The 15240-nt window shown below is 35.0% G+C and overlaps 1 protein-coding gene and 1 long non-coding RNA gene across 3 annotated transcripts; one reads left to right on the forward strand and one right to left on the reverse strand.

Annotated features, from left to right (window-relative positions):
* Positions 1–1759: 1759 nt before the first annotated feature.
* On the reverse strand, positions 1760–4435 carry LOC130814234 (uncharacterized). 2 transcript variants are annotated; one of them, XR_009042342.1, is made up of 4 exons: positions 4338–4435; positions 3388–3566; positions 2534–2659; positions 1760–2462 (listed from the first exon to the last, which is right to left on the reverse strand). It is a non-coding gene; the product is annotated as an uncharacterized LOC130814234 (long non-coding RNA). The 2 variants fall into 2 exon arrangements; XR_009042341.1 differs by having other exon boundaries at positions 3331–3566.
* A 2067-nt stretch (positions 4436–6502) lies between these two features.
* Positions 6503–7540, forward strand: LOC130813442 (uncharacterized). The gene has a single exon (XM_057679275.1). The coding sequence runs from the start codon at positions 6503–6505 to the stop codon at positions 7538–7540; it is 1038 nt and encodes a 345-aa protein (XP_057535258.1).
* The last annotated feature ends 7700 nt before the right edge of the window (positions 7541–15240 follow it).

Here is a 15240-nt window from a genome sequence, read left to right on the forward strand (position 1 = left end):
AACAGAACAATGCTTTGTTACAAGCAAACTAAACATAATTTCCTGATTGTGGATAAAATATCAAAAAAAATAGAGTTGCAAATTTCGTCAATATCCATTGTTTCGAAGGATGGCTAGATCTCAAAGAAATTTTATAACAACAATCAAACACACTGTGCACTCATCACTAAAAGTTGATAACATTAGAACTTACGTTAAGTGCACTCATAACTAAAATCAAATTAAATGTAAATGTAAATGCCAAATTACTATTGTAAATCAGTTGTTTGTTCAATGAAAAAGTTATTGGAATATACCTTTGATTATATATATAAGCTGAAAAAAAGGAATGTTACATAACAAGTCCCTAAATACATGGGGAAATTATAGTAATAACGACGTCAAAAATAAAAAAAGCAGCTTATATTTAATGCTACGATTTTGTGTAGCTAGAAAATCCGATGCAATTGTCCTTGCTAATATAGCAAAACAGGAAAAAGTGAGCAAATTGCTGTTTTGATATGGACAAAAAGCCATTGTTCGGGTACAGAAGACTGGAGCAGCTTTCTATGGCTGTTTTTTTAATTTTTGAACATAACAACTCTTTGTTACAAACAAACTAAACATAATTTGCTGATTATGGATAAAATACTAATAAAATAGAGTCACCAATTTCATCAATCTCTATTGTTTCGAAGGATGGTTGGATCTCAAAGAATTTTTATAACAACAATCAAACACACTGTGCACTCATCACTAAAAGATGATAACCTTAGGACTTATGTTAAGTGCACTCTTCACTAAAATCAATTTAAATGTAAATGTAAATGCCAAAATACTATTGTTAATCAATTGTTTGTTCAATGAAAAAGTAATGGAATATACCTTTGATTATATATATAAGCTGAATAAAAGGAATGTTGCATAACAAGTCCTTAAATACGTGGGGAAAGTTATATTAATAAGGACCTCAAGAATTAGAAAAGCAACTTATATTTAATGCTACGATTTTGTGTAGCTAGAAAATCCAATGCAATTGTCCTTCTTGGGAAAACAGTAATAAGTGAGCAAGTTGCTGTTTTGATGTGGACAAGAAGCTATTGTTCGGGTACAGAAGACTGGAGCAGCTTTATTATGGCTGTTTTTTTAATTTTTGAACTGAACAATGCTTTTTTACAAGTCAAAGTATTAGTTAGTCATAACTCATAACCACCTTTTACATATAGTTCAGTGAATTATAGTTGCATAGTATAAGAGTCTTATGTTGATATAGTTTTGTGGCATTCGCTATTCAGTTTTCATTGATAAGCTTTGGGACAAATATTTTGAATGAAGGCAAAGGTTAACTATAGTTAGAAGTCGAACTTCCTAGAAGCGGCTAGTAAGGACCTATATCGAGCATTATTTACAATTCAATTCTTAAAAGTTTGTAATTTTGAAATCTGAAGACAGTAGAGTCTTCCTTTAGCCTTCCTTTAATCCTCTATTCATCCTCAATACTCCAACATTGGGAAACAAGAATCAGAATCAGCAACAAAGCTCAGTTCAACAGCAATAAACAGAAAGACTACTATAGGAATCTACCTATTAAAGAGCAAGAATCAATAAGTTAAGTGAGTGAAAAACAAAAAGCTTGAAATCAATGAGATTAAATTCTTGATTGAAAAACAAGATAATAAATCAATCTAATCAATATGCATTACAAAAGACACAAAGTTGTGTTAATTGTATTTCAAGAAAAGCAATAAATTAAGCGGTTCGGAAAAATAATAATCGCATATATTAGTTTAGACATTCCGATAGACATAAGCCTTCATTGAAAACTAATATGCTAATCTAAATGACTACATATGGATGACAAAAGGCAAATATAGGTCATTGATAAGCACTTTATGTTAACATACACTACAATGTAGATATGTTGACATAGTCATAAGCAAAATGTAGCATTCGTGGGCAAAATAAAGTCTTCAGAATGTAATGTTTGAAAACCAAGCATTTGATTAAAAGTTCAAAAGAGCAAAGCCATCATGTTTGCAACAGAAACTGAAGAATTTCAAGAGCTTGACTTGGGAGGATTGGATGAAGAGTGAATTTGAGAAAAATCTAAGTTACGGCGCACTTTAACTTCATTTTCGGATTGAGCAGGTTGTACGGACTCAGAGTTTGGTAGTTGGGAGTTAAGTGGAGTGATGCTCGCAGTCAGAGTGGATACCATATGTGAGCTTTCACCTTTTCCAGATCACGGGGCAAAGAACTGCTCTTCTTTTCCAGTTGATGCTACGAGCGTTTGATGACGGGCTATTTGGTATCAGAATTTCTTTGGTCTTCGGCTCTTGTGCAGTCACTGGTTCAAGTGAGATTGACTTTAACACCCATTTCAGAACACCATTCTTTGCTAAGGCCATAGTAGGTCCAAGTTCAATGTAGATAGGCGTAGATCTAAGTGCTTCTGCGATTTCTTCATAAGAGGTGATCTGGTCCTGTTGTATAAAGATAGATCAATCACAATGTACTGTTTGTTAAATTAGAGGGTATTGACGTTGTGACTTACATAAGTTTCATGAGCATAAAGTTCATTGATTGTTCTTCGAAATAGTTGTGCAACGACGTCGTTAAAGGCCGTTAGATGAATAGTTTCGGTATTATATTGGACATCAAAATTAAACTAAGAGCTAATCTGAAAAAATGTAAAACATGTATTAGTATATAAAGATAGATGGATACAATAGACAGACTAAAGAAAGTGTGAACTATAATAGTGTATAATGCACAGAATGAGTGGAAACCAAGTAATAGCCTTTTGCAGAATAAAGACATTAGAAAGAATAAATGACTTTGAACTATGATAAGGATAACAAAACGCATAGAGAAAGCAAGACAACATGTGTACAGGCTGCTATATTAGAAGCTGCATAAAGAGCTGCAAAACAGGTCGGAATAGCGTAAGTAGTATAGGAAGCAATATTCGATGTACACATAGATAAATATTTTCAAATGGAGGACAAATGTGAACATATAACTGAAACTGATGTTTTTTGATGTGTGTAGGGTGACATGCTTTCGTATAGTTGATGCAGTAGAAAGAGTGAAGGACTTTGAAGATGCAGTAGATAGTGTACAGGTGACATGCTTTCCTAGTATAGCAAAAACTGATTTATTAAGATGTGATCAGAATTGTTGAGGCAGCAGCATAAAAGATGCATAAACAGCTGTACATGCAGCATCGAAAAAGGTCGCAATCGTACAAATAGCAACAGTATAGGCAGCAATATTGATGTACACATAGACCAATACAAATTGTAACATGTGACTGAAATTAATGGTTTTGATATGTGTAGAGTGACTAACCATTACAAAATAGTGAACACACTTCAATGTCAAGCATATAGAACTATAAAATCAGACCTGGGCATTGATATGCTATCTTTTTGGTGACACCATTGGCAACTAAACACTTCATTTTTTTCAGTGTCTGTCCTTTTATGACAACTATCGCAACCTAGGAATTTTCTTATTTCTTTGTAACAACAGTTGCTAACGAACGATATAATCCAATGCCTTTCATCTTGGATTGTATTTGCAGCCTACAAAATATCAAAGTTAGCGTTGTTGCGATGGAATCATGGTATAGACAAAACCATAGTGGCAGTTGTATAGGAAGTGATAATCTAATTATGCAAGTACTGATTACTCATAGATGATATTTGATTTTGTCATATACAATCTAATTATTGGATTGGGCAGTTGGTTGTGCTGTTGTGATGGACTCATGATGGTTTTGCTGAGTCAGCAACAGCAAAAAAAAAAACCAACAGTAAGCTAAGCTAGCAGCAGTTTAATGCATTTTAATAAAAGAACAGTACAATAAGCTGCAAAGCCAATCTACATCATCATACGTAGTAGCAAAGTAACAACGATTTCACAATAACAAATAAAAATATTGTGACGTTATAAATACAACATAATGCAGTATAAGAATTCTGCATAGCATTTAATCTTGTTTTATTTTTGTTCGGTGTATAATTAAGTGCATACTTAATTCGATTAAACCAAGTAATCACACAAGTTGCAATACATGTAAAAAAATGCATTACATATAAAAAAATGCAGTTTACAAAGAAAGAAAGTGGGGTCAGCTATTTATGCTCTGCTTGTTTGTTGTACTAATATATTGGATCATATATCAATAAGGTGTCTAAGTTCTCAGAAGATCATTTAAATGTAGTTACCTCAAATTCAAAGTGGAAATCAGAAATGCATTTGAGTATATAGAATTGAAAGTATATGAAAAAAGCAACAAAAAAAAGCGTAAACAATATTTTAAGATATAGCGAATATCAGAATGTAAGACGTACTGCTTTCTTCTTGATGAAAGATATTGTTGTGATTTGGCGCTTTGTTGATGGGCTGTGGCTCTCTAAAAGCTTTCCTTTGCGTTCACGAAGTAATTCTTCATGAGATGAAGCCCTACATGAATGGAAAGCATTAGCTATTCTATAGAACATATGACGTCATGTTAAAGGTACAAGCGAGGTAGGCTGTATTGTTTCAAGAGTTGCACCAGGGTCTTAGCAAATCTGCTTTTTCACAAGTCAGTGCTGTTATGATTGTTCATGACATGGTGGTCAATAATCCAAAACCTAATAGTTGTAAAAGTGAGTTATTATTAGGCAAAAAAAGCTGTAGGTGTTGGCATGGAGAAATAACATGTCTATTGTAAATAAATATTTAGGTATTACCTTTGTGTGATATGACGCGGAGAGAAGTGAAGCCGAAAACAGGATATGTAGTAGGCTTTTCTTTAAAGAACTTGGAAAGATCATTCCAAGCGGATATTGTTAGAGGTTGATTTGAACTAAAATATGTAATAAATTAAAGTAAGCAAAAGCATTGTTGCAAAATAAAACAACAAAAACGTAATTAAAGAAATGTGTTGTAAAAGTGAAAATTTGAAAAAAGTAAGATAAATAAACAACTTAATTCCAAAAATAAGGTTCGTGAAAACGTATTTCCCAAAATAAGCGTCCGTACATCCAAGCCTAGCCTCAAGAAAAGTCGCTGTTAGTAACAGCGAAAGAGGAAAAAAAATAAAAATAAAAACCCCAAAGTCGTTGTTAGTAACAGCGAATGAGGAAAAAAAAAATTAAAACCCCAAAGTCGCTGTTAGTAACAGCGACTTTAAGGTTAACTGATAACTTCTTAATCTCGTAGGTTGGAATGAGGAAGTAACTGAGAACTGAAAACTTAAAAAACATTAAGTCGCTGTTACTAACAGCGACTTAAAAAAAAAGAATATTTTTTTTTTAAGTCGCTGTTACTAACAGCGACTTTGGGGTTTTTATTTTTCTTTTTTTTTTTCCTCTTTCGCTGTTACTAACAGCGACTTATCCAAACCAGTGGTTTGGATGTACGGACGCTTATTTTGAGAAATAAGTTTTCACGGATCTTATTTTGGGACATAAGTTGTTAAAATGTCTTATTTTTTTCAAATCTTCTGTAAAAATTACATATGATAAGACAATACCTATGATCTGTAATTATAATTTCAGCAACAATATTCTTCTGATCATAGGCTCCATTAACAGTGCGAGTATCTCCAACGAATAGGACAACACCTAGGATATCTAAAAAGTAAAGAATTGGTATGTAAGGTAATTTGCCACACATATGTTAAACAAAAGGTACTTCATGACATAAGCGTTTGAACGATCATTCAAGAAACAAGCAAAAATGATATGCATACCAATCCTATCATAAACACTAGACATGTGAGGAATTGTCGCAATTGTATAGTAGCTCAAGAAAAAATAGATTCGATAAAAGGTACACTAATACGACAATGCATGTCTTTTTTAAACGGCAAGCCCATGCAGTGGCCACAGTCCTGTAACATCCATTTAAGTAATTATGACAGTCTTACTCAACGCGCACAGTAACCTAATTGTTAAATTAGGCTGGACTTATTGTGGATGCCAGCATATTAACGGGGGAACACAAGTGCACACACTTCATAAGCCAAGGAGATATATACCATCCCAAAACCATATGGCTATGGGAAGAAGGTCTCTAATAGCTTATAAAGTGTGCACACCAATTTCAATTTATCGATGTGGGATAACTCATCCCAACACCCCCCTCACATGCGAACCACCGTCAAGTTCGCATGTGGGAGTAATCAATTAGGGTAGGAACGCCATTCTTTTCGAACCTACTATTTTTTTTAAAATTATTGATCCAACCATCGGAGCCGAAAGGTGATTCCAGGGCTGTCGAACACCTTTTTTGGCTTCATCATTTACCTTTGTTATTCTAAACCTAAACCTTACCTTACCTATGGCTGATTCTGAAAATCCAGAAAACCAAACTTTAACCATGGCACAAATGGAGCATGTACTACGCTTATTTCAACAGATGAACAAAACCCACAAACCTGAACCAGAACAGAACTTGAACATTCAACACAGATCTAAAGGTATCCGAAAAATTAACCTACCACAACTATACAAAATGGTGCAAGCTAATGCACATAGCCTTAGACAGCAGAGGACGGCTCAAACACATCATTGCCGCCCCTCCTGCACCTGCAGATCCAAATTACAAACAATGGAGACAAAGAGATCCGATAGTTCTTTCATGGATTATCACAAATATTGATTCTGATCTAGTTAATCAATTTTTAGATTACAATACAGCATGGGATTTATGGAAGGGTATTGAAACGCTTCTTGGTAGTGGAAGAGACGAGCTCCAAATTTTTGATCTCAGTACAAGGGCAAGTGCAATAAAACACAATAATGATACTATTGAGGTTTACTTTAGTAAACTAAATACCATTTGGAAAGAAATAGATCGGAGGCAGCCGAATCCTATGAAAAGTGATGAGGACATTACCATTTTCAACAAATTCATTCAAACTCAGAGACTGTACCAGTTTTTGGCCGGTCTAGATGAATCTCTTGATAAGGAGAGACGAGATTTGATAAATCAAGTGCCTCTTCCAACTTTAGACATGGCTTATGCGGCGGTTCGAAGGGAGATTTCAAGGTGTGGGATCATGGTCCACACATCATCATTGGGGCATAACCCCTCAGAAATAGGTTGTGGCCTCATCGCACATCACCGGTCGGAAAAACCGTCACTCCGGCGAGAGGATAGAAAAAACTTAAAATGTACTTACTGTGGAGGTTCGAGACACACCAAGGACACTTGTTTCAATCTTGTAGACTATCCGGATTGGTGGGAAGATCTACAAAAGAAAAAGGCTGCCACCAAGGCACCGGTACACCGGGCCGGCGGCAAAGCCCTTCTCAGTACAGCAGAGTTCACCGGCAAAGAGGATCACAACCATGGAGGTTTGTATAGGGAGGAAATAATGGAGGATGCTCATGAAAAAGGAACCAGAAATGAGGAAGAAGAGAAAGACCCACAATTTAGAGAGAGAAAGGAAAAACCGGCCATAAGTGAGGGAGGGAGTGAAAACTTTCCTTACTTGGCTTTTTATAGTGACACAAACACAAACCCTAACCCTACCTTCTCAAACCCACGACCCATTTATTAAAAAAATCAAAACAAAATTTTTTCCTCTTTAAACCTTAAAAATCGGCCCACTCCACAAGCCCAAATACACTTCCCAAACCCACATAACTCCATAATTAATAATTCACCTTGGATTTTTGATTGTGGAGCCACCGACACCATGACCTTCGACCCACAAGATTTTACCCATCATAAACCCATTCATCGATCTCATATTAAAACTGCTAATGGAGAGTGTGTCCAAGTTCAAAGTGCCGGTTCTGTTCATGTGTCTCCCTCTATGCATTTAAAAAATTGTTTATTGGTCCCGAGTTTATCACATAAATTACTTTCTGTTAGTCATCTTACTCGAGAACTTAATTGTACTATTCTCATGACTTCCACTGGTTGTGTTGTGCAGGATGCTCAGACCGGGACCGTCATTGGACATGGTACTGAACGAGGAGGATTATACTATGTTGATGAGACGACTCCAAAGGGCCAAGCTTTGCTTGCTCGTGGTTCATCTGATCAACTCTTCTGGTTATGGCATCGACGTCTCGGTCATCCTTCCCTAGCTTATTTAAATTTTTTGTTCCCTTCAGTTAAGAATAAAATGTTGACTCTTGATTGTGAAACTTGTGTTTTGGCTAAGAGTCGTAGACATTCTTACTTACCGAGTGTTTCTCGTACTAGTACTCCTTTTTCTTTGATACATTCGGATGTTTGGGGGCCAGCCCCTATTTTTGCTACTAGTACTTATTCTTATTATATTCTGTTTGTTGATGATTACACTCGTATGAGCTGGGTTTATTTTCTTAAACACAAATCTGAAGTTTTTTCTGTGTTTGTTACCTTTTATAATATGCTTCATACCCAATTTCAAGCCACTCCGAAAATTATACGTTCTGATAATGGAGGAGAATTTGTTAACTCCTCTATGAAACGTTTTTTTTCTGATCATGGCATGATACATCAAACCTCTTGCCCATATACTCCTCAACAAAATGGAGTGGCCGAGCGTAAAAATCGTACTCTTCTCGATATTACTCGGGCTATACTCCTTGAGTCTAATACCCCTGCCTCTTTCTGGCCTGAAGCTGTTGCCACTGCCACTTATCTTACTAACCGTCTACCCTCCAAACCTCTCCATTATAAAACCCCCCTTGCAACCCTAGCCTCTTTTGTTCCTATACCTCCCTCTCATTCTCTTCAACCTCGTGTCTTTGGATGTGTGGTTTATGTTCATCTTCCTCCACACACCCGAACCAAAGTTGAACCCCGGGCTCTTAAGTGTGTATTTGTGGGATATGGAATACATCAGAAGGGATACAGGTGTTATGACCAGTACATAATCGGATGTATACTACCATGGACTGTGATTTCTTTAAACAGTCTTATTATTATACCCAGCCTCGTCCTCAGGGGGAGAACACTAGTGATGACTTGAGTTGGTTATTATATCCGGTTGTCACTGATGTTGTCACTGATGTTGTCACTGAAAACATAGTATCTCCTCTTCAGACTGATCTTCAGATTGATTCTGTCCAACCCACTGAGCATCCAGAGGAGTTACAGTAGGTAAATTCTGATGTTCCTGAAATTGTTGAAAGCATTTCTGATAACAATATTGCAGATATGGAATTGCCACACAGGTATGAGTTGCCGCCTAGGAGTACGAGAGGTATACCACCTAAGAGATATGATCCGAAGTTCGAAGCACAGAGATCGAAATATCCTCTTAAAGAAAACAATGACAATCTCTCTCTCAGCTATTGCCTTTAATGCTGCTCTTTACTCCAATAACATACCAAGAAATATTGAAGAAGCCCTACAGAATCCTAGATGGAAGAAAGCAATGGAAGAAGAAATTTCTGCCCTGAACAAGAATGAAACTTGGGAAAAATGTAAACTACCAGAAGGAAAGAGAATGGTAGGTTGCAGATGGGTGTACACTATAAAGTATCAAGCAGATGGTACGATTGAAAGGTTTAAAGCCAGATTAGTAGCTCAAGGGTACACACAAACTTATGGAGTTGATTACTCAGAAACCTTCTCTCCGGTTGCAAAACTTAATACTATCCGTGTCCTTTTTTCTGTTGCTGCAAATAAGGATTGGCCCTTGCATCAATTCGATGTGAAGAATGCTTTTCTCCATAGGAAAATAGAGGAAGAAGTATACATGAAAGCTCCTCCAGGATTCTCAAATAACTATAAGCCAAGAGAAGGGTGTAAGCTAAAAAAGGCTCTTTATGGGTTGAAGCAGTCTCCTAGGGCGTGGTTTGGAAGGTTCACAGCAGCCATGAGGAAGTTTGGATACAAACAAAGTAACTCAGATCACACTTTGTTTCTCAAACGGCGAAAAGGAAAGATCACATGTCTAATCATTTATGTAGATGATATGATTATTACTGGAAATGACGAACATGAGATTGATACTTTGAAGAAGCAACTTTTTAGAGAATTCGAAATGAAAGATTTGGGACAGCTAAAATATTTCCTTGGCATTGAGGTTCTGAGGTCAAAAAAGGGTATCTTTATAAGCCAACGGAAATATATTTTGGATTTGCTTACAGAAACTGGTATGATTGATTGTAAACCAGCAGAGACTCCTATTGTTACTCATCACAGGTTACAGATGATCGAAGGAGAAAAACTTGCAGATAGGGGACAATACCAGAGGTTGGTCGGGAAACTTATTTATCTTGCTCACACGAGACCAGATATTGCATATGCAGTTACTGTTGTAAGCAGATTTATGCACCAACCCCATACTCACCATATGGCAGCTGTTATGAGGATTCTAAGGTATCTTAAAGGTACCAGTGGCAGAGGGATATTTTATAAGAAGAATGGGCACTTAGATCTTATTGCCTACACAGATGCTGATTGGGCAGGAGACAGAGATGATAGGAGGTCTACATCTGGATACTTTACTCTTATTGGAGGCAATCTAGTTACATGGAAAAGTAAGAAACAGAAAGTAGTTGCTCTTTCAAGTGCAGAAGCAGAATTCCGGGGCATTGCAAAGGGAATAACTGAAGTAATGTGGTTAAAGAAGCTCCTAAGTGAGTTAGACTTTCCGAGAAGACAAACCTACAGAATTTTTTGCGATAACAAAGCAGCTATTAGCATCTCCGAGAATCCAGTTCAACATGATAGAACCAAACATGTGGAGATTGACAGACATTTTATCAAGGAGAAATTGGAGAATAACATTATCAGCCTTCCTTTTGTCAGATCAAAGGACCAGCTTGCTGATATTCTTACAAAGGCTGTTAGTTCTGAGGTGTTCGAACAAACACTATGCAAGTTAGGTATCGGTGACCCGAAGACCTAACTTGAGGGGGAGTGTAGGAAAGTTAACATATTTAGAGATATTTTTATTCTGTATTTATTTTGTCATATATTTTGTTACCATTCTTAGTCTCCTAGCTTCTGTACATATTCTGGCTTAAACCATTGTTCATAATTAATACAAAGAGTATTCAAAACCCTAATTCTCTGATTTATTATTCCGTTTCACTAATTAGTATGTGGATCTATTTATCATATATTTTAAATGATACAAACAATAATTTTTGTGATAGTAATATGGTAGTTTATAGCAAACAGCAAATAAACCAACCCATTTGCAGTATTGCAGTTGAGGAAGTAATTTAATACTGGATTTGAATATCATTTTCGATCCTTCCCGTAATCGTCAAGATTCAAGACTCACATCACAACTCACAAGTGTTTCGATCCATACACTTTTTTTAACATGAACGAATCTTGTTAAGTGCGTGACTTGGTTAACCGATTAGTCATTTGTTTAAAATAGTTATTTGTTACTTTTAAGTGAGGATGTTTTTTGAACATGAATGAATGAACTCTAATATCTAAAATAGTATCAAAGCTTAACATTAATGAGCAACTCAGCATAATGAGCTATTTTGTTTAATCATTTATAGATATATTTGCTACTATCGGACAAAAGTTAAGTGCGTGACTTGTTTAACCAGTTAGTCATTTGTTTAAATAGTTATTTGTTATTTTAAGTGAGGAAGTGTACATTTTTTTAACATGAATGAACGAATTCTAATATCGTATGCTTGTTTGGGACAAATGCAGCAGAGACACAAATAAAATAGTATCAAAGTTTAACATTGATGAGCAGCTCAGCATAATGAGCCATTTTGTTTAATCATCTATAGGTATATTTGCTACAATCTGAGAAAATCCATATCCATCAAGAGGTATTATAAAGTGTCATAGAGATTCAGGTTAGTAAAGAGAAATGTATTCAACAATAAAGTAGTCTTTAGTATAGTTCAGCCCGCAGTTGTGCTTGATTGTGGCGAACAAAATCGAGGCGAGTATTCTCAATCTACATATCAACCACAAATTGCTGGAACAGGCGACCAGCTCATACGAGATAATTATGCGGCCGAATCTGAAGCCTATAAGCATAGTACTCACGACATGATAACCTTTGTTCACGATCTATCAAAACATCTTCAGCAACTACAATAAGAATACAATAATATAAGTATATGATAAAAATAGAAAGGAAATCTATTAATTAATAGTCATGTATACACGAACTGGATGCTTCATGCAAAAGCAATTCTTCTGCAGTATGAGCTAAAGTTGGAGTGATTGGGATATGGTTTCGTTGTCTCGATTTTCTATGACCATAAGATTCCTTTCTTAAGCCTTGGTGCCATCCACAATCCCCATTTGGAAACAACAACGAATTTTGCAAACTGGATTCTCATAGTTGGGGAAGAAAATCTTAGAGGACCTAACGATGGAAAGGGTACGATCAACATACCTCAATATTTATTGATAAATGATTCATCTGATCCAATGGGTGCTGAAAACGACGATGTATTAGAGTTCGAACAATGTGTTTCCAAACTCCAATATTACCAAGATCGAGTGTATGAGGTTTTGTGACAAACAAATTACGCTATCAATAATATCGATGTTTGTAGGAGAAAATAAAGCAATAAAACGACACAAAGATTTAACGAGGTTCACCCAACTAAGGCTACGTCCTCCGATGTGTAGTATCTCTTATATTATCAAAAGGAGTTCAAAGAACTCTCAAATATGGAGAATTACAATAGAGAAGAGATATAGGCTAGTGTTTGGCTTGGGGTGTATTTGTGGATTATTACAATGTGAATGAGAGCTCTCTATTTATAGGAGAGATCTCACTAAGTAATATTAAGTACATTAAAACTATGAATAAATGATAATGAAACATCTCCAAGTATATGAAGAGTCAAAAACAACATCCTAGGAGCATCAAGAGTTAAACCTTTGCACTTCTTCATTAAGTCCCATAACTCCCATGAATAATTCATACTTCATTACCTCATCAATCCATACTTTTAATCACCATCAAGAGTTAAACCTTTGCACTTCTTCATTAAGTCCCATAACTCCCAAGAGTCACTACATGAATGCACACACCAAATGTGCACTCAAGTCACACCATTCATAACAGGTGCAATTGTCAATGCAACTTATCCAGGAATTTGTGAGGGTCAATTAACAATTCGTAGTTTTACAATACTATTTGCACCAAAAAATGAAATTATTGATAAGGTCAACGAACATGTGTTGTCACTTTTTGAAGCAGAAGAGAGGTTGTACTTGAGTTTGGATTCAAGTTGAAAATCTAACGGTTGCTACAATAGCAACGACATTACATTTTCAATTAAGAATCTCCACTCAATACGTGCATCTAGAGTTCCTAACAATATGTTATTGTTTAAAGTTAGTGCTGCAATAATGATTCACAAAAACATGGATCATTCAGCCGGCTAATGCCATAGTACAAGCTTATTGATTGATCATTTGAGCGATTGAGTTATAAAAGCAATTGTTATATCTGAATCTGATATTGGTCATAAGGTTTTTATTCCAAGGATTACACTCACACCTTCACAAAGTTCTAAATACCTTCACAAAATTCTAAATACCAGGTGCTCTCCAAAGAAGGCAATTTTCCATGTCTTTGTATTTTGCCATGATTAATAATAAGAGTCAAGGACAATCTTTATCACAAATTGGTTTATTCCTACCTAAGCTTGTTTTTAGTCACAAACAATTTTATGTCGCGATTTCATAAAATGTTTGAAATTCTCATATGTGATCAATATGGTGAAATAAGTTCTCGCACTGACAATATTGTATACAAAGAGGCCTTCAAAACCTCTAGATGTTATTTAGCATTATATTTCAAATTATTATATATATTATCTAAATTTGTTTTCTTATAGTTTTTAATAAATTATATATAATAGTTTGCATAATTATTCACATCTAATTATTTGTTATATAATTGGTATAATAAAATTCTAGTGATAACTATATTGATTGGAAATAATTGAATCAAATGACGATAATATGTAATGGATGATTAATATAAAATTATACTTCTTATATTAATTTATACAAAAAAAAAACTCCATGTGTTGCACGAGTTTCTAGACTAGTATTATAATAACTAAGCCATGTTATATAATAGATGTCTCATGATGACACGTCCATAACTAAAAAATAAATTTCATATGATGACATGTTATATGCAACCGTAGGATCGAACCCTTAAAACACTCATTTCAAGGCTTAAAAGATTCATTTTTAGACTTGAAGCCCTTAATTAGCTTTCATTCTCCAAAGACTTAAATTTTATTTTTAACTAGTACAACCATTGAAATGTTCATTCCAACGCTTAAAATCCCTACGCCAAGGTTTAAAATTCCTACTCTAAGTCTAAAACCGTCTTCACCAAAAATTAAAATGACTACTCAAAGGATTTAAAATTATTAATTTGAAGATTTAAAATCCCTATTACAAGATCTAAATGCCCATTCCAAGCAACTATAAAAAATATATTTTTTAAAACACTTTAAAACCTTTCATAAAAAATTAACTTAAATGAGATAGATTTAGGTGACAACTCTTCTTGTTTGAGACCGTCCATCATGAGACAAACTTATATAATTAATCTATTTTTGTAGTTGATCACTATAAAATTGTAGTTTTCACTTTATATACAAATTGTACATGAACAAACTCAATAGAGATGGTCCCACCATAATATCGTAACATTTAAAAATTCACAAACTCTTGGGAGAGACGGTCTCTTTGAGAGACCATCTCTAATTGTAGCGGTCAATTATAAAATTTTTAAAATATTATAAGTAGACATTTAAAATATTGAAAATAGGCATTAAGGATGCAGTAAGTAAACATTTAGGATAATATAAGTAGACATTAAAAATACGATAAGTAGACATTAATCTTTAATGGACTAGTCTTAGAATAGGTCTCTTAAAGAGACGGTCCCTCATAAAAATTTGTGTTTTAAGTGATTAGGCTGAATCGGAAGAGGTAGCATGGATGCGAAAAATATTGGTCGTACGCTCACAAACATCCACCTCCGGTCCATAAGCCCAATCCATCAAGTCGACCTAACCTAAATCTATATGAAGCGCCGCTAAATAAGCACTTGAAAACCCCTAATTTATTCCACTATATAAACTCATCCACTCCTTCATTCTCAACCATTAGTTAGGGTTCATTGCCTTTCCTTTTTTCCTTTTTTGCTCAATTCATTATATTTCCATTCTTCCATAATAGTGTCTGTGCGTTTGCAATTTTCTTTAATAATGTTTATATTTCTTTCATAAATTTGTATTCAAAATGCATCATCTTGGTGAAGATTTTATTGCTTCCTCTTGA

The sequence above is a fragment of the Amaranthus tricolor genome, chromosome 5 (genome assembly GCF_026212465.1).
Source record: "Amaranthus tricolor cultivar Red isolate AtriRed21 chromosome 5, ASM2621246v1, whole genome shotgun sequence".
NCBI classification, from domain to species: domain Eukaryota; kingdom Viridiplantae; phylum Streptophyta; class Magnoliopsida; order Caryophyllales; family Amaranthaceae; genus Amaranthus; species Amaranthus tricolor.